Source organism: Uloborus diversus, chromosome 6 (assembly GCF_026930045.1).
Source record: "Uloborus diversus isolate 005 chromosome 6, Udiv.v.3.1, whole genome shotgun sequence".
NCBI lineage: Eukaryota > Metazoa > Arthropoda > Arachnida > Araneae > Uloboridae > Uloborus > Uloborus diversus.
Genome location: NC_072736.1, coordinates 141,944,925 through 141,965,142, shown reverse-complemented (window position 1 = coordinate 141,965,142; position 20,218 = coordinate 141,944,925). Strand labels below are relative to the sequence as shown.

General features: G+C 36.1%; 1 protein-coding gene across 1 annotated transcript in view; it reads left to right on the top strand.

The window, feature by feature from the left end:
• LOC129225014 (agrin-like) overlaps nucleotides 1-20,218 on the top strand; it is a 79,057-nt gene that overhangs the window by 37,619 nt on the left and 21,220 nt on the right. The window contains exons 8-11 of the mRNA XM_054859561.1: nucleotides 1,694-1,909; nucleotides 3,431-3,664; nucleotides 18,226-18,378; nucleotides 18,600-18,692. Coding sequence (XP_054715536.1) covers nucleotides 1,694-1,909; nucleotides 3,431-3,664; nucleotides 18,226-18,378; nucleotides 18,600-18,692 — 696 coding nt within the window. The remainder of the gene's footprint in view (nucleotides 1-1,693; nucleotides 1,910-3,430; nucleotides 3,665-18,225; nucleotides 18,379-18,599; nucleotides 18,693-20,218) is intronic.

Genomic DNA, 20,218 nt, shown 5'->3' with positions numbered 1-20,218 from the left:
TGACAATTTTTGAAGGGCTTGCAGTCAGTAGCATGGAGAGTGCTCAAGGAAAATGGTTTTTTGAGTCTGGAAGTAATTTTTCTTTCCGCTGTTATTTTTCTATTTGTGGCGAAGCCGTTGTAGATAACGAGTTTATTTCTAAATAACGTGAAAGCCTATGTTTTTAGATAAGTGCTAACATATTTAAAAGTTTTGTACAAATATATAATACCAGTAATATGTGCAAGAACTAAAGTGGCGTCGTATGGGGCAAGTTGTTACAATTTTGTTCGGGTTAGTTGTTACAAGTAATAACTTGTCCCATGTAAGTTTTTATTTAATATTATGTTTTCTTTTTAAATGTGATATGGCGGGGAACTATAAAAACAAGACAGACAAGGGCAAAACACCTAAAGAAACATACCTGGATGTGGCTAAATAAGTAATTGCAGGTAGTTCATTACAAAAGGCAGCCGATGAATTTCAGGACACTAGAAAGATTCTGCAGCGAAATGAAAAAATGCTACTGGTGGTAAGTCTTATTTCTGATCTGTTTTATTGCATGATTTAATTCATATAAAGTACTGTAGTTGGATGATGATAGTAATAATAGTAATAACTCTGATCTCTTTCATTCTATGATTAATTTATTGTTAATATGTATGGCTGAATACATAATAATAATAATTACAACTGATAATAATAATAAATAATGCATTATTCGAATGTAGGTCTAACGTTGCAGGAAGAGAGCAGAAGTGAAGACGGTTCGCAAGCGGAAACCATAGCCAGTTAACAGCGCCAGTTAAAAATGTTTTGCAAGCCGAAGCTGGGAAACAAAAAGCTGCGAAAAGGAAATTGTATCAACCAGAGAAGAAAGCAACAGACACAAAGGCAAAAAAAAAAAAAAAAAATGCAAAAAGGTGCGTAAGGTGCGTCCAAACAGTGCGTCCTTCGGATGAAGACGATGAAGACTGGTTCTGCATAAAGTGCTCTAAACCGTACTCAGAACCCAAAAAAACAACTAAACGGCTTCAAATGTAGTAATTGTGACAAATGGGCACATGACCGATGTGCTAAGTATGATAAATTATATGCTTGTAAAAGCTTTACTTCGGACAATGATAATGATATTTTATTAGAATAAGTCAATAATGAAGTGAATCTGTAAAGCCAAAAAGTTTTTGATTTTTACCGTGGTAAAGAATTTTTAAAATTGAACAGAATAAACAAGAAAATGTGTAAAATTCATTTCATTACTAAAATATATCTCATGTAACCCAAATACTGTAACAACATGCCCCTTGTTGGGGTAAGTTGTTACAATCTACATCCATTAAAAAAAACTTGAAATATTTTGGCGTAGTGGCTTCTAATCATTTTTTAAAAAATATGTTATGAATGTTAAACAGTCTAGATGCATTTTAAAGTTTCACGCGTGTAAATAATTGAAATAGTTTAGCGTAAAAAAAATATTGAAAAAAATTGTAACAACTAACCCCGGTCTTCCCTACTTCCTTTACTATGAAGGACTTCTTAAAAGGAAGTGTAAAGCATAGCACTATTGAAATAACTGTATTTCGTCATTAATATACATTATTTGTGCCCTCTTTAGAACAAGGCAAGTTTGCTACAGTCTTGTTAGATTGTATTATAAGAACATATCATTTCTTCCTGTAAACCCTCCTAATCTAGAAAATGTTACTTTTCTTAGATCTTTGTCAGAATGTTCATTGTAAATACGGAGCTAGATGTGAGGAAGGGCGATGTGTGTGTCCTACTGATTGCCCACATGTCTCTGAAACTGTGTGTGCAAATGATGGTGTGACGTACAGAAATGAGTGTGAAATGCGACATGCTGCGTGCTTGCACGATCAAGAACTAAATATGCTGTTTTATGGAGAATGCGATGAAGTGGGTGAAACGCAAGGTAAAATCCATATAATTAAAAAAATAATTTAGCTTAGTTTTAAGGTACGGTATTTAGTGCAACATTATAATCAAGTTTCTTTTTTTAAACCACCCTACCAAAAACAACAAAAAAAAAATTTAATGTATGTATTTGTGAAATGTTGTTTGTGTGGGATATCATAGCTCCTAAATTGGATGAATCGAGTTTGATTTGATCGCGAGTATTCCTACAGCTATAATTCAAATATTCATATAGACAAGATTTAAAAAAAAAAAATTAATCGAATGTTTATTTTTGGAAATAAATAAGGTTCAAACCTCATACAATTCTCTAACTCTCTAAGTTTTGAACCTTGAAAAAAGAACAATTTGGCTTCAAGTAATTTAATTTATTTATTATTATCAGTATTATTATTTTGGCGATTATGCTTTGCAATATTTAGATTTGGTTTTAATATTTTAAAGCAAAGCAGGTTCTTTCATTGTTCTTTTTTTATGCTTCAAATTTGCGAATGAATGCATAAACGCTTCCCTTGGTTCATAAAACAAATAATTTATCATAATTTGTGTTGTATACTAATTTGTGACACAAAATTTGTTTATACTGTATGCTTCCCGTTATTCACAAAACGTATTACGTGTTACAAATTAGATTGTACGCAAGCATTGCTTACATATTTCCTTACATATTTTACATGTGTATCTGTGTAATCTATACATGAATTATTAGGTTAAAGCAGAAATTCAGTATAATTCATAAGATTTTCTTGCAAATGTAGCTTTTTGCTTTATTTTGAATCTTCGGTGTTTTTACATAAAATGTACTATTATTGTTACTGGTATGTAAATTATTGCAAAAACAATGAAACAAGACACATTTTCAGAAATTAAGATGTAAAATTGTTTGGGATTACAAAACGAGGGAGCTTCCCTCGAAAGATATTTATAACAACGGGTATTTGTAAGTTAACAATTTTCAAAATTTGATAATAGGAAAAAAAAATCATGCAAACAAACTGTCCGAAAAAAAAAGTACTGAAGCAACGGTTGTAACAGCAAAAAAAAAAAAAAAAAAGCAAGAATATCATTTAAGTGATATGTTCTTTAAAAGTAAAAAAAAAAAATCATTTTTAAATATTATTTTAACAAAAATGTCCTCACAGATCAATTTTTGGGCCTTTTTAAGTACTAAAATATGACAGTATCCGACGCAAATATTTGTAGAAAAAGTTCTAAAAGGGAAATCTGCACTTCAGAAACAATTTATTGTTCTTTTAAAGTTTAAGATTAGACCAAGTATTAAATTAAGTGTTGGAAAGAATAGTCATGACATTATTATATGTATTTGAGCTTTATTTAATGCTCCGATGGTAATAAAATACGTATCCCAAATACCGGAGCAACTTATTTTCAAATAACATTTTCTTCGTTCAATATTAAGGAATATCTTTTTTCCATCAGTACTGTTGTCTTATTACTAAAATTGCATCCCGATTTGTGCTCAAATATTGATTCGCACAAATTGTTTGTCATTTTTCAGACGAGGGATCTGGGGCTGAAACGGATTGCGAGGAAAGAACTTGCAAGTACGGAGGTACTTGTGAATACAACATCGAAGGCATGCCCTACTGCGTCTGCGATTTCAAGTGTCCTTTGGCTATAGAACCTGTGTGCGGATCCGATGGGAAATTGTATGATAATGAATGCAGGCTGAAAGAATCTTCGTGTCATCTTCAAAAGAGTATAATGCCAGTTCATATTGAAATGTGTGAAGGTAAGGGACACTATTAATATTTTATTTTTTATTGTCAATTATTAAATTTAAATTTAAAATCTAAAAGTCACATTGAAGTACCCCAACATAGTTCTATGCAATATATTTTTAAAATTCAGACAGTTTGAAAATTAAATATTGCCAGCCATTTAAAGTAAGAGTTCCAAGTTGTTGTCCCAAGGAACAACATCCTATTGTACCTTGTGATACAATCCTGTTGTACTATGGGAAAGTCTTCACGATTCAAGAAACAGCCATATAGTTAAACCAATTTTGCACCAAAAAAAAAATCATTCCTGATAATGAATTAAATCATGAATTATAATAATAAATTATGAATAATGAATTACGAATTATTATAAAACATTAAATGTGTTTAAAACACTACATAAGAGTAAACCATTGTTCCATGTTCCTAAACATATAATTATTAAGAGTCATGCATATGTTGTACCTTGGAACGTGTCCTAAGGTACAATATGTTTGGCTATCTCGAGGTACAATCACCATGTGATTTAAGAAAAACCACAATGTTGGTCAATCTAGATGCAGTATTATTATTTTCCCACAACCATAATATTGTTACAAATCCTGTAAATAGTAATTATTGTAGGAACGTAACCTGTAAATAGTTTCCCGTAATGAATATACAACCCCTTTTTCATTCGGCTAAAATATACGACCCCTATTCCCTTTTTGTTCATTGATAAAATTTGATAACGGTCAACGCATTTCGAGAAGCGTGTGGAATATTTGAGAAAATTCTTTTCGGTGTATTTAAGCCGTTAGCGATGGATAAACAGTGAGTTTCGATTCAGATTTCGAACTGAGTGTGTGTATTAGCTCTGTTTATAGCGAGGCATTTCGCTGTGTTGTTTTCGTATTTGGAAGTAAATACGTGTGTAAACGTTGAGTTTACGGTGTTGTGTGATAATTGCTGATGAATAATTTAGCAGTTGTTAACGGTTTTTCCTGTACATAGTGTAAATAAATTTCCTGTGTTTTATCAAGAACTGTGTCTTCATTTCAAGAAAGTGGAAGTCGCACCGAATCCGTTACAATTGGCGCCCAACGTGGGGCTTCTTCTGGACTTTCTTGGAGTAAGTGTGACTTTGGACATTTTTTCATAAAGACTTTTTTTGAATTAGGACTTTATTTTTATGGTGATTACTCGCGCAATGGATGAACAATTAAAACAACTTCTTGACGCAATCACCTCTGTGAAGAGTGATATGGCGGCTAATCAAGAACAATTAAAAAGTGACCTGACTGCAAGTTTTACAGCCAATCAAGAACAATTAAAAAGTGACTTGACTGCAAGTTTTACAGCTAATCAAGAACAATTAAAAAATGATATGGCAGCTAATCAAGAACAAGTAAAAAATGATATGGCAGCTAATCAAGAACAATTAAAAAATGATATGGCAGCTAATCAAGAACAATTAAAAAATGATATGGCGGCTAATCAAAACCAATTGAAAAGTGATTTAACGGTGCTGAAAAATGACCTAGTTTCTAACCAAGAGGAAATTAAAAACGATCTTACTTCGGTAAAGACTGTGATGGAAAATAAATTTAATGAGATAGAGCATCGAGTTGATGCTATCGAAGAGAAATTTGAAGAAAAATTAAGTTCCGTGGAAGGCCGATGCAATGCTGTAGAAAATAAACTGGAAGAAGAAGATAGAAAATTTCATCAACTTAAAGAAGACATCTTTAAAGACCTGGAAAGGAGATTGGCGACCGCGGAAAGCAGCTCTGTACAGTTTGGCGCTCCCACATCGGTTGCTCGACCGTCCATTAAACTTGCCACATTTGATGGGAAAACTTCGTGGCAGGTTTACAAAACTCAGTTCATGATAGTGGCGGAAGCGAACGGATGGGACTCTGCTACCAAGGCCTGCCATCTTGCAGCATCCCTGAGAGGTGACGCAGCGGACATTCTTCAGAACCTTCCGGACGGCCAGCGCCTGGATTTCGCCGCCCTCACATCTGCGTTGGAGCTTCGCTTCGGTGAGAAGTGCCAGAAAGATTTCAGCCGACTCCAGTTGAAGTCCCGTTTCCAGAGAACCGGAGAAACCCTGCAAGAGCTCGCGGCGGACATCGAAAGACTGTCTCATCTTGCTTTTTGCGACTGTCCTGCGGATGTTCGGGACAACCTGGCACTCAACTACTACATCGACGGGGTTCGAGATCCGGAAATCCAGAAAGCTCTACGGATGGCGGATGTCAAAGACCTGAATTCTGCTGTTGTGTATGCGATGAAGTTGGAGGCCGCCCAGCAAGCAACCCGCAAGGATCGCCATTCGATCCGCGGCGTCAAAACTGATGAGCCTGATCCGGTTTCGTCACGCTTTGCTGAAGTGGAAAATCAAATAAAAGAAATTGCAGGAATCCTCAAAGGGACTTCGGCTCCCAAGGACCAAAATGGACAATCACTTAAGTGTTGGAAATGTGGCGGCGAGGGTCACTTGCGAAGAAACTGTGAAGCTCGCCAAGAAACCAGAGGGAAGAGCACCTCTCCCTCGCAGGTCCAGGAAAACTAAGCCATGGCAATCTCGCGGGGCGGAGGTCGCCAAATTGGAATGAGCCCCATCTTAAAGTTTTCCAGATTTCATCGACGAGTGGCGGCAGTAATGGACTGTTTGTTTACGCATATGTAAACGGGTTTCCCTGCGAACTGATTATTGACACTGGAGCCAATGTTACGATCATTAGAACAGATGTGGCTCGTCAATTTGGACTCAACATTCTGTGGACGCCGCCCTGCGTTACCCTCCAAACTGTGACAGGTGACAAGATCGAGATTGAAGGTAAAGTGAACTTAGAAATTGTGTTTGGAAATGCCATTTACCATCATACCGCATTCGTTGCTGCTATCATAGACCCCTTCATTCTCGGATTGGACTTTTTAAAGAAGTATGACTTCAACCTCGATTTCAAGACTAACGAGCTGCACTCGACGAGAGAAGACATAGCAGTCTTTCCCGCAGAAAGTGATGTAAAATCCGCTCATCAAATAATTGCCCAAACAGATTTATCAATTCCCTCAAGGTCAGAATCATTAATACCCGGCTCCATTGAAGAAAGCAATAGTTTTAGATTTGGACTCATTGAATACCCCAACTTAAGCAATAACCCAAAAGGAGTGCTGGTGGCATCTACGCTTGTGGACCTTTCCAAGGATGTAATTCCTGTGAGAGTCGCCAACGTGAGTGAAAGGCCAAGGAATATCCGGAAAGGCGAAGTGTTAGCAACTTGTACTCCCGTAAACTGCATCATTAGAAGAATCAATTCCCCCGAGACTGTGTCTTCTGAGTCCTTGACATCGAAGTTAATTGGGAGTGCACCCTTATCGAAGGATCAAAGAACTGCTGCGGAACAATTGGTGGACGACTTCAAGCATCTGTTTTCATCTGCATCGGAGGATGTGGGCCGGACGAATTTAACGCAGCATAGGATCTACACTGGAGAACACCCCCCTATTAAACAGCATCCAAGACGACTACCGTTCGCCAAGAAGGAAGAGGTTGAGACCCTCCTGAAAGAGATGAAGGAGAATGATGTAATCGAACCGTTATCCAGTCCTTGGGCCTCTCCCATCGTCTTGGTCCGAAAGAAAGATGGCTCCACCAGATTTTGTGTCGATTACCGACGGCTGAATGAAATCACCAAGAAAGACAGCTACCCTCTTCCACGGATAGACGACACCTTGGACACTCTTTCCGGACACAAGTGGTTTTCGACCCTGGACTTGAAGAGCGGCTACTGGCAGGTTGAGATACACCCTGATGACCGAGAAAAGACAGCTTTTACAACTGGACAAGGCTTATGGCAGTTTAAAGTGATGCCCTTCGGCCTCTGCAATGCACCAGCTACGTTCGAGCGTCTTATGGAGACAGTGTTAAGAGGACTTTCTTACGAATCCTGTCTGGTCTACTTAGACGATATCATCATCGTGGGACGCAGCTTCGAAGAACATCTGGCAAATCTTAGGAAGGTGCTGCAAAAGCTTAAGGAAGCCAATCTGAAGTTAAGCCCGTCCAAATGTAATTTGTTCCGCCGGGAAGTGAACTACCTTGGTCACATCATCTCTTCTGAGGGTGTGCAAACCGATCCAGAGAAGGTATCTGCGGTCAGGAGTTGGAGTCGTCCCGAAAACATCCATCAGTTGCGAAGTTTCCTGGGGCTCTGCACGTACTACAGGAAGTTTGTGAAGGGTTTTTCCAACATTGCACGACCTTTGCATAAGCTGACGGAGAGCAAGCAAAAGTTTGAATGGTCCAAAGAATGCGAAGATGCATTTTTACGACTGAAGGAGGCTTTAACATCAACGCCTATCCTCGCCTATCCTCAGCCTGAAAAATCCTTCATCCTGGACACTGATGCGAGCAACGAGGGAATTGGAGCTGTTTTATCCCAAGAAATTGACGGAAATGAACATGTCATCGCTTACTGGAGCAAATGCTTATCAAAGTCGGAGCGAAATTACTGCGTCACCAGAAAGGAGTTACTGGCCATAGTGAAAGCTGTAGAACACTTCCATCATTACCTCTACGGCCGAAAATTTCTGCTTCGGACAGATCATGCCTCGTTAACTTGGCTTTTGAACTTCAAGAATCCAGAAGGCCAGATAGCCAGATGGATACAGCGGCTCCAGGAATATGACATGGAGATCAAGCATCGAAAAGGGTTATCTCACGGTAATGCTGACGCTTTATCAAGGAGACCCTGTCCTGAGAACTGCCACTATTGTTCCCGAATCGAGAAACAGTATGGAACGACTAGCCCTACCGCCTATCAGGTGACAGTGACTCCAACATCATCAGAACCTGATCCATGGAGTGATGACCAAGTTCGAAAAGATCAACTTGAAGACCCCGACATAAAACCAATTTTAGAGTTCATGGAAAGTGACAGTCGACGCCCTAGCTGGCAGGACGTTTCCATCTTCAGTCCTGCAACAAAAAGATACTGGGCTTTATGGAACTCACTCCATTTACGGAACGGCGTGCTACACCGGAAATGGGAATCTGACGACGGCAAGACATCTAGGTGGCAGTTACTACTTCCTCGATCCAGGATTTCAGATGTTCTGAAAGAAATACATAGTAGTGCGACTGGAGGACATTTTGGTGTCTTGAAAACCCTTAATAAAGTTCGGGAGCGCTTCTTCTGGAGCAAGGCGAAGGATGACGTGGAGAAGTGGTGCCATTCTTGTGACGCCTGTGCTGCTCGTAAAGGACCGAAGAAGAGAAGCAGAGGGAAGCTACATCTGTACAACGTTGGAGCTCCTTTCGAACGAATTGGGATCGACATCCTGGGTCCTCTACCAAGAACTGCTGTTGGGAACAAATACATTCTTGTTTCTATCGACTACTTCACCAAATGGCCGGAAGCATATCCCATTCCAGATCAAGAGGCTACCACCGTAGCAGAGACTCTAGTCCAACATTGGATCTCGAGATACGGAACACCTTTGCAGATTCATTCCGATCAAGGGAGGAATTTCATCTCTGCTGTGTTTAAGGGCCTATGTCAAATTCTCGGAATTGAGAAAACTAGGACAACACCACTACACCCACAATCGGACGGCATGGTGGAGAGATTTAACCGCACAATCCTGAATAATCTCTCACTTATGGTATCCAGAAATCAACAGGATTGGGACAAGAAGCTACCTTTGTTCCTGCTGGCCTACCGCAGTGCTGTCCACGAGACTACCGGATATGCCCCATCTCAGATGCTCTTCGGACGAGAGCTTCGGCTACCTTGTGATCTCGTCTTCGGTCGTCCTCCGGGTGCGCCTTCATCGCCTGAGGAGTACATCCAGGATCTCCAGGCCCGATTGGAAGACGTTCATAACTTCGCACGAGAGCGAATCAACATCGCGGCGGAGAAAATGAAGACCCGATACGACACAAGGTCTACTGGACATGAATTCAACGAAGGCGACAAGGTTTGGTTATGGAATCCCATCCGACGGAAAGGTCTGTCACCCAAATTGCAGTCGCATTGGGATGGACCCTACAAAGTCCTTAACCGACTAAATGACGTCGTAGTGAGGATCCAGAAATCACCTAATGCAAAACCTAGGGTTGTACATTATGATCGGTTAGCCCCATACTATGGCTATAGTTCATGAGTATTACGTAAGCAACCATGGTTGATCACATAAAAGTTGTAGATAATTTTTGCTTTTAATGTTTAGTAATATTTCTTGTTATTATTGTGTTTTCTGTGTCTGTTAGTTATTAATTAATGTGTATATTTGTAAACTTGTGATAGAAGTTTGGCACCCTTTTTGGGGATTGTACTGCCCGGGACGTGCAGTCCTTAGGAAGGGGGCAATGTTACAAATCCTGTAAATAGTAATTATTGTAGGAACGTAACCTGTAAATAGTTTCCCGTAATGAATATACAACCCCTTTTTCATTCGGCTAAAATATACGACCCCTATTCCCTTTTTGTTCATTGATAAAATTTGATAACGGTCAACGCATTTCGAGAAGCGTGTGGAATATTTGAGAAAATTCTTTTCGGTGTATTTAAGCCGTTAGCGATGGATAAACAGTGAGTTTCGATTCAGATTTCGAACTGAGTGTGTGTATTAGCTCTGTTTATAGCGAGGCATTTCGCTGTGTTGTTTTCGTATTTGGAAGTAAATACGTGTGTAAACGTTGAGTTTACGGTGTTGTGTGATAATTGCTGATGAATAATTTAGCAGTTGTTAACGGTTTTTCCTGTACATAGTGTAAATAAATTTCCTGTGTTTTATCAAGAACTGTGTCTTCATTTCAAGAAAGTGGAAGTCGCACCGAATCCGTTACAATATTTAAAGTACCTCTCTTTTATAACAAAATAAAATTCAGTTGATTAGTATTACTAATTCAAAGACAGAAAATGAAATAAGAATGAAGAAAATATTTACTTTGGAGTGATAAAATTTTCTCTGTCTAACAAAATTGTCACTTTAACTCATTTAATGCTGATTTTTACTATGGCATCATTTAGTGGGGAAGGTTACTATTAGAAATTACGAAAACATGGCTGCTAAAAATAGACTCTTAGAAATTAGCAGTGTCCCAAAATACAACCCTCTCCCCTAGACTTTAAATATGATATTAAACTGCCACAAAGTTTAGTATTTAATGAAGTTTAAATTTGAAACTTAACTCCCTTTTTGAAAAGCTTTGCACTTATAGTGCTAAATTAAAACTATGTTTTCGTTAATGTAGGTTAAAAACAAGAAATGTGACTAGACCTTTAGGCAGTTAAAAATATCCAAAATTAATTTTAGCCCTAACCTTTCGGAGTTAGTAGGCAGCATTCGTTTAGCATTTTATTTTTGATTATTTGTTTCCTTTGCCTTTTATAAATATCAACCAAAGGAAAATGGTCAAATTTTTGATTGTGGACTAAATTATTGAGAGATCATTTGGCACACTCGTAACTACATTATAATGGGTGTAAGAAAAGTGTTATATTCTGTTTAACACCAAACAAAGTTATTGAATTTCGAGCATTTTCTCAATTATACCTCATTGCAATCTGAGATAACTTATCAGTAAAAAATCACATTAAGAAATGCAGTTTTAAAACAATATAATCATGTTGATTAGGAAGAGTTTGAGTATCTCGTGCCCGATATTGCGTAATTTTAAATTCAGAAAGACAGTCAGAAGTCATGAAATGCAAGATTAGACGAATTTTATAAAATCGATTTTCAATTTACATTCTAAAAATGCTACTAATTGCGTTTTTTTTATTAGAAATGTACACTGCATGACAAGTATTCTGGCATGAATGGGAATGACTATTTTTTGCTTTTCATTTTTTCACTATAACGGGTATGGCGATAGTGTCTTTCTGTAGGAAAAACTAGAGAGGATTGACTCAATTTTTGGTTTTTTATTCCCCCCCCCCTTTTTTGTAGAATAGTTAGAACGAAAAAATAAATAGTTTGTAATTTTGTGCATTGTTATTCTTAAAAATAATAGCATAATTCTAAGTAGAAATGGTACAAAAAATAATTACATTCATCTGGTCTGCAAACGGGTCAAGTGTCCTTAGAGCTAGGGAGACTTTACCCAACACCTAGAGAGACATGATCCCCCTCACGAATATAACAAGTTAATATATTAAAGTCAAAATCGCAGGTTTGATGGTGGTTTTTGCTTAAATACGTGACACTTGATGTGAATATACAAAATGTTCACTGTTTAGGTTAAGTGCTACTTTTTTTTTAAATTAATCAATCTTACACCATACCAGCAGAGAGATCCATACATCAAAAACGCAGGTTTGATGGTGTTTTGTATTTTAATAAGTGATACTTAAAGTAGATAAACAAAATGTTCACTCTTTAGGAGAAGTATATTTTTTATTACTACTATTAATCTTACTCCATATCAGCAGGAGAGCAGAAATCGAATTCGAAACTTTATCTAATCAGATCTAAGCAATATTTCAGTTATTTTACAAAGTAACAACTCATTGATGGACTCAAAGATTATTGGTATTTTAGTTATTTGTCAAATATAAACAATTTTTAGATCAAAATAATATATTTATTTTTTCATAAAAAAAATAAATTAAATTTAAAAAAGAAATCATGCTTTTATATTCACAATATTCGAGTTATTGCTTGAAAAAAAATTTAATCATTAGACCTAAATCACAATATTTTATTTTTCGAAAATAAAAATTTATTGAAAAAACGTCAAATTAATCAGAAACATCAAATTAGTCTTTGGGTTAAGTATTCCTAGTTAGCTTGGGTCAAAGCTCCCTAGTTACTTTTCTTTTGTTTACATGAAGTTTTTAACAGCTTAGATTAAAGTTACATAAAACTACGGTATATCAATAGATAGCTAGAAAAGTGACTAACACATGTATATTTTCAAAATTCATTTCCCTCAAAACTGGAGGGAAAAATCTAAAAATATCCAAAATCTTCAAAATTTATTTTTAAGGTGCAGTATCATTTAACACTGAATTTCTTGAAAACCACTAATAATTTTGGAATGGCTTGGCCCTGCAAAATACTGTTGTCTGATTGGTCAACCAATAATATAACTAAAATGTTCCCTAAATATCCTTCCCTAAATATTCTTCATGGGTCAAGTCTCCCTACTTTCCCCTATGTATGTGACCGGTTTTTATGTGGCCACTCTAGAACTTTTCTCTTTTTCTGGCCGAACAAAATTGGATACACATATGTACCTCTATGTGAACTGGCGTCCATTTGGTTTTAGCACCAATTCCTTAAAGGGGAACGGAGCAATCGAATATTTTCTTCATTATGCGTGACTGCTATATCTCAGGAAGAAAAGGGCTGATTCAGACAAATTAGTCCACTAGTGGATCTTAGAGGGTACAGGTGCTGATACAATTTTGGTGTCACTATCTCAAATAGTGGATCATTCGAACGTTTTTCACGTTATTGGCCGTTTTCCACGAGAAGGCATTTCACCCCGCCTTCTCGAACGCATAGTTCCATTTTACGCGAGGGTGATCGGTAAGCGGTTCACTCTGCTTGTAAATAAGACCACCAGACAACCTGAACTTTTGGCGTGCATTTTAATGTGCAAAATAAGTTTTAGTATCCATTACATTACTTGCTTCACTTGTCTGTTATTACTTTCGCTATTCTTACATTTCTAAAACTTCTGCTTTTACTACAAAATGCTATGATCCGAATATATCTGCTGCCGAAAACAGCAAAATAGAATAATTGGATACCACGTGACGAAGGCGGAGTCAAGTGCTTTCTCGTGGAAAACGGTCAATAATTGTGACTAAACCTATCCCAAGAAGTTATGGACAGAATCTAGCAAAAAGCGGTCCACAAGTAGAGCTTAGAGGGTACAAAACCTGATTTGATTTTGATGCCATTTACTTCAAAAGGGGATGGTGATATCGAACGTTATTTTTGTTCATTATGAGTGCTATATCTGAAGAAGTAATGCTACGATTTAAATAAAACTTGAAATAAAAGATACCCTACAAGGAAACAGGCGCTGATTCAATTGTGGCATTAATTGCTCACGGGGGGAGGGGGCTAATTTTGAATGCCTTCTGTAGTTGATTATACCAACAAAGTGATAGATAACTCACATTAAAATGGTTTCACACGCGCGCAAGCATTTCACGCGATTCAAGAGTTAAAGACGATCGAATAAACCTCGATGATTAAAAATTTCTATTTGTTGCAATCTTCTATTTGTTGACAAATAGAACGCTTGATTTTAAAATAAACAAGGCTTGGAAAATTTAAAATTTCGCTTTTTGATTCTGCTCTTACAAGGAATTTTCGATGTTTGGAAACTGGTGCGGTCATCAAATGTTTGCGTGGGTTTTTTTATCGCTGTTTTTTATTGCAACCATATGTAAATAAAAATTTCCCTATTATTTTTTACTTATTCAAAGGAAAAACATTCCTTGTTCAGGCATTGGTGCTAAAAATTTGACGCCAAGAAATAAAGGTGGACAATTTCCATATCATCAAAATTTTCCACTTTTGCGGAAAGCTGAATTTTGTAACTGCGATTATACGTTAGTTTCAAAAATGCATAATATAGATATAGAAGACAAGCTCGTGATGTCCACTACATACTAGTTTGAATATACAATCAATCAAATTTATTGCTATCACCAATAATAAAGCGATAAATTATTTACGCATAATGTACTGCTCATTTTATTTCAGCCACACTTTTGAGACATGATTCATTCTAAACGAATTTTCATATTCATTTTTTAAAGATATATTCATAGTGCTTCTCATAGTCTTAAAATTCTTGCTGTATAAAATTACGTATCATCCATTTGCTATGGTACAGAAGTAATTATTTTAGTGGTAGCAAACATACTTAGGAAAGTTTACCTCGATTCCCACTGCGCGTTTGTTTGTTGAAATTCAGACAGAGTCCCATGGGAAAAGAGAGTTTTCCGATCTTTTCAGCCTATTGCATAAAACATTCGTAAATAAAAGAATACGACTCGGTAATTCTCAACACTTTTCAGAATTGTGAAAGCAAAATAGTCTACTCAGAAGTTTTGAAGTATTGTAGAGTTTAAATCGAGAACAAAAATTAAAAATAAGAATTAAAAAACATCTAAATGACGTTTTTTTTTTCTCTTTATGATCTAAGCTCAATAGTTTCAGTAAAATAATATTCTACTAAAACTATTGGGGTTTTGCAAAACGTTATTAGTAAAACGTGTTTTATATTTACTAAAACTTTTTTCCAAAACTATATATATATATATATATATATATATATATATATATATACAGTCGAGTTCCGATTTACGCGAGGGATGCGTTCCGAGACCCCTCGCGTAAGTCGAAATTTCGCGTTGTGGAAAGGGGTAAGTGTAAAAACTTTTATAAACATACCCATACAATTAGACCCTTGTAAACACCACCTCAAACTGTTGAAAACCATTTTTTAACTATACACCACTGTTTCTCACATAAAAAACTGAATTCTTACTTATATTTAAAACAAAAAACCGTTTTATTCAACATAAAAAAACTGCTACGATGCACAAAATCAATGGGAAAGAAAGACGTAAAATAATCCACTACTGTACGCACATTATGTTGTAAGAAAAACAAATGCACTATAGCTGTACAATAGATCCATAAATGATATTTAACTTAAAAAGGCGCAGATGGTGATGATTTATACTGCGTGATCAAACCGTTATTCTTATATAATTTTTAATGCGCAATACAGTTGCTTCACCAGTTCTTTCCTAACGTTTCCATTCTGCCTGGTTTCTTAAATTCACAATACAAGAGCAGCTTCCATTTTCTTATTTTTTGCATTTTGCTTAGAAACTACTCGGTGAACTTTTACGGATTTCCTTTTCTTACTTTTTAATTGCAGATATGAAAAATTTACTCATACCTTAATTGTCGTGCTACCTTCGACGCATTTTATAATTGTTCAAGCGCATAATCTTTAGCTTTTCTTTAACTGACAGAAACTTTCTCTTTTTCATTCTATCTTCAAACTTTAAATGAAACAGTGCTCATAAGTGTCATCATATTTTATCAATTTCCCCATATAGAATGACAAAAATAAATGGAAAATGAGGAGTAGTTATTTGTATATGCGATGTTTAGATTAGTATGGTGTGGGAACTTCCACTCTCAGTGATGCCAAAGGGATGAAGGTCCATTCACGATTTTTTTTTTTTTTTTTTTTTTTTTCGCATCCTATAACTAAGCCGATTCTTACACACCGCGATTCCCTTCGGAAAATTTTCGTGTTGCGGGCGGAGAATTCGCGTTAGGTCTAAAATTCTTTAACGGGGAAAAAATCGCGTTATAGTCATTTCGCGTAAGTCGGATCCCGTTGTAGCGGGAGTCGACTGTATGTATGTATATTATATATATATATATATATATATATATATATATATATATATATATATATATATATATATATATATATATATATATATATATACACAGTGTTAAGGCTAAATTCCGTTTCTAACCCCATAAATTCTGAACGTCATAAAAGTTGGGTCTAAGCATAGTGAAATTGTGAATTAAGGGCCATTCATTATTACGTAAGGATGATTTTGGCAATTTTTGACGCCTCCTCTTCCCATGTAAGGGTAAATAAGATTTTCAAGCCCCTTCCCCCTCTCTTACGTAAGGTTCTATTTTGTTTTTCGAAATAAAAAATAACGAATCTTACATTACTGGAATAGTTATGTGTAAAGAAATAATTACTAAAAGGATTCTAGACCAAATGTTTTTCCGATAAATATTTTTTGTATATGATATGATACTAATTAAAAATAAGACATGCCATACAACAGTGCGATTTTTTATTATATTTCACACTATTCATTTTTTGTAAAGCAAGAAAAAAACAACTCATCCTAATACGTATTTTACCTTCCAGAAGCAAATGAAATATGATCCCTGTCAAACCACTTGACCGCGTGATTTCTATTAAAATATATCGACTTGGAAAAAATTACGTAAGAATAGGTCTGACCGCCCCCCCCCCCCCAAAGTAAGTGTATGTCGATATTTTTCCCACTCCCCTCCCCCTCGGGACCCTTACATAATTAATGAATGACCCTTTAAGAAAACCCCTTACAGCGCCAACTGGCGGCAAAATCCAGTGTTAACTCTGTTGTTCAAAAGCGGTGCGAGATGTAATAATTCGTTTACCAAAGTAGCTTTGTATCATGAATCAAATCTAAAAACTATCTCGTATATAAAAACGATACAAATGGAGGACTTAATACGCACGTTTTATTGATTGCATTGAACGAAACTATCTTTGCAAGAACGAGGTTCGTTGCTCTGCAATGCTGAAAATGATGTATTTCGCCACAAATGCACGCCTAAACACGTTATAGCACTTCCCACTGCACATTGTACAGCATGGCAGATGACACGCTGGTGCAAGCAATCGTGAATATGATATCATATTTCCTGTAAAATCAAGTAAACTAGGGTCCATTTTATTCTGCCATCATATGCGATGATTTGTTACTTTAATGCATTTTACACATTATCATTACTGTATAGAAGATGTATTGTTCCGCTTATTTCAATGATGCTGAGCATCTTTGTAAGTTGAGTACACGAAATAAAACCATGTATATCAATAAAGACATCCCCCCCCCCATTGTAGTTGGTGTTAAATCTGCTAGTCCAAACGACTTGATCAGAGTTCGTGTTTTTTTCTTACGTCATTTATTCTGAGTAGCACGTTGCTTGTTGAAGTTTAGTGAGAGTAGCGCAGTAGGCAATTTTATGGACAGTTGTCCGTTTTCCTTAAATTCAACTAAAAAGACTCCGTGTCTATCCTAAAACACAGGCGCCATAACCTTGAGTTCTGAAAGTGTGATCTGTCTTGACTTTAACTTATGAAGTCGTGCGACACATTCCATTGTTTGACGTTTGGACTCGGTAATGTGAGAAACAAATGTTTCATCCCGTGTGACATGTGGTCTAAAAATTTATCGCCATTCTCATAATATCTCTTCAAAAAAAAAAAAAAAAAAAAGATCGGAAGCCATTCTCTTCATTTTTAACCTTCTCCAAAAAGGAGGACGTTTTTAGTCTTACCGTATGTTTTTTTTTTTCCACTCTCATGGTCTCACATGAACCGCTTTTTACGATTATTTGTTAAATGCTTTCTCTATTAAAATCCGCTTAACCAATTTCTGGTGGCAGCATTTTTTATTATTTTTAAGACTTTACTATCGTATAGTAACCGTTGAAGAAACAAATTCCTTTATTCTTACCTTAACTCTATCAGCAAAAATTGTTTTTAATCACTCTTTTTAAATTTCGTAATATTAATCACTTTGTTTAATTAGCCATTGGTGGAAATCCTACATTTGAGCACGAGCGGAAATTTATTTTTAAAAGCAACTCAATTGTACATACTTAAATACTTAAATTATCCATTGTGAAAGTAAAAGTTTACAAATTTCCGTTTGGCAGTAAGAACAAATGTATTGTGTAAGAATCATTATAAACCGGCTTAATTTCGTGATTTTTACTTTCACAGAAATAAGAGAAGTACCTTGCGACGGTGAAGTTCCCTTATTGGATCCAGCAACAAATAAGGATTACTACTGTGGAGATGGGATCGGATCAAAGCTGTGCCCTCCTGAAAGTTACTGCCATAAATCATCAGCATTTGCAAAATGTTGCAAAGAAAGTAAATATAAACTATTAAATTAATGAAAATGAATTTTAAGTACTTAATGTAAATAGTCATATTTAAACATTATAGCCATTTTTTTCAATATTCATCATAGTCCATGTAAAAAACTTACAAGCATTTGTAGTCTATCTTTTGTACCAAAATTGTTTTTCCCGTGCAGGTTAGTAGTGCAAAAAATACAATGAAAAAATAAAGATATTTCTTTTAATTTTCAGTCATCCTCATAAAAACATGCTCTGAATCCACGTTTGGCTGCTGTCCAGATGGCAAAACACCAGCTCAAGGTGCGAACGACGCAGGGTGTCCAAGTAGGTTACTGTTTTATAAAATTGCAAACATCTTCACATATGTGCGAAAACTTAGTGTCATTTAAGTATGTTATCCTAATAATAACTAGTGTACCTATTTGATATTGATATTATAAACGTAGATGACAGGAATGGGCGGATCATTTTTAAAACATGATATTCATGGTAGCCTTAGCACTGGCTTAGGGGCGATAACTGACTAATAATTCATGGTATGCTTCTTCGGAGAAAGTAATTTATTTTAGCGCTTCAAACTTTATGTTGTAATGAAATTTTAGAAAGTAACTTAGCGTTTCATCAGCTTCTTCTCGAAAGTGCTTGTCGCATAGTTTTGAAGAAATGACATTAGCCTGCGGGATATTTCTTCACCATGAATCATTTTCCTCTCCGTCCTTTGGAAAACTGTACACGCTTACGTATCGAACATCATTTTTGAAGTCGATGCTTTTAGAATTTATAGCAGTTAAATAAAAAACTAACGTAAAACGTTATATCTTAAGTACTTGGAAGGTGAATTAACATATAAAAACAACGACACATAAAATATGAGTTACAATAAATAGAAACCAGCAAAACAATTCAAAATCATCGAAAATAGTGAAAAGAAAAGGAAAAAAACAATGTTGTTTTTTTCAAACAAAAGACCATTTTAAAAAAATAGCCAATAGTAATAAAGGGAATAAAGGACTCATCCATTGCAGGGATGAAAATTGTCCAATCTTTCTTTGTGACAAGTTATCTGCACTTGCTCACCATGTACTACATTATTATGCTCCAGCAACCGGTTGCAACTGAAGTTGTATGACCGTCACGCCTTCCACTATGGATAGCCCCCTATGTTCTCCTATTATAAGGTTTGAAAGCTGAATACAAAAATGTCATGATACGTTGAAATCTGTCGAAATAAATTGCATGTATCAATCGCGTTTAAGTATGGAAAATCATTATCTCCCCTGAATCCACAAAGGGTCACAGTATGGTGTGCCATACCGTCGAAGTGGACAATTGGGCCGATATTTATTGACGGCATTGTCACAGGAGTGATGTACCGAGTTTGGCTAAGACGTCACTTTGGCATGACAGTTTTTGGAATAGTCTTGTTTAAACTATAATCGGGTACAGTATACATTACTACGGTTCAGATATCTTTGGTCGCCGACAGTGGCGTAGCCAGGATTTCATTCAGGGAGAGGTCCGATCAGTGGCGTCGCCAGGAAATTATTTGGAGGAGGGGTAGGAAAGTTGACAAATTGAGATGGAGATCTTCTTCAAAATAAGCAAAATAGATTTTACAGATGAAAATTTTATTTGTTTTTTTCTGACAAGTAATAATTCTGAATGCATTTGAATTTGAAACAGACAGCAAAATTTGATGCAAAATAGATTCCCCACTTCCCCAGGAAACCCACGCAGGGATGAAATTCTAAGGAATTTGGAGGGAACTAAACAAAAGGAAGTGCCTTTTGTTAAAGTCTAAACAGGTACATTCTCAGAATTTGCAGCTACTTTAATGATACAAGGGAAAC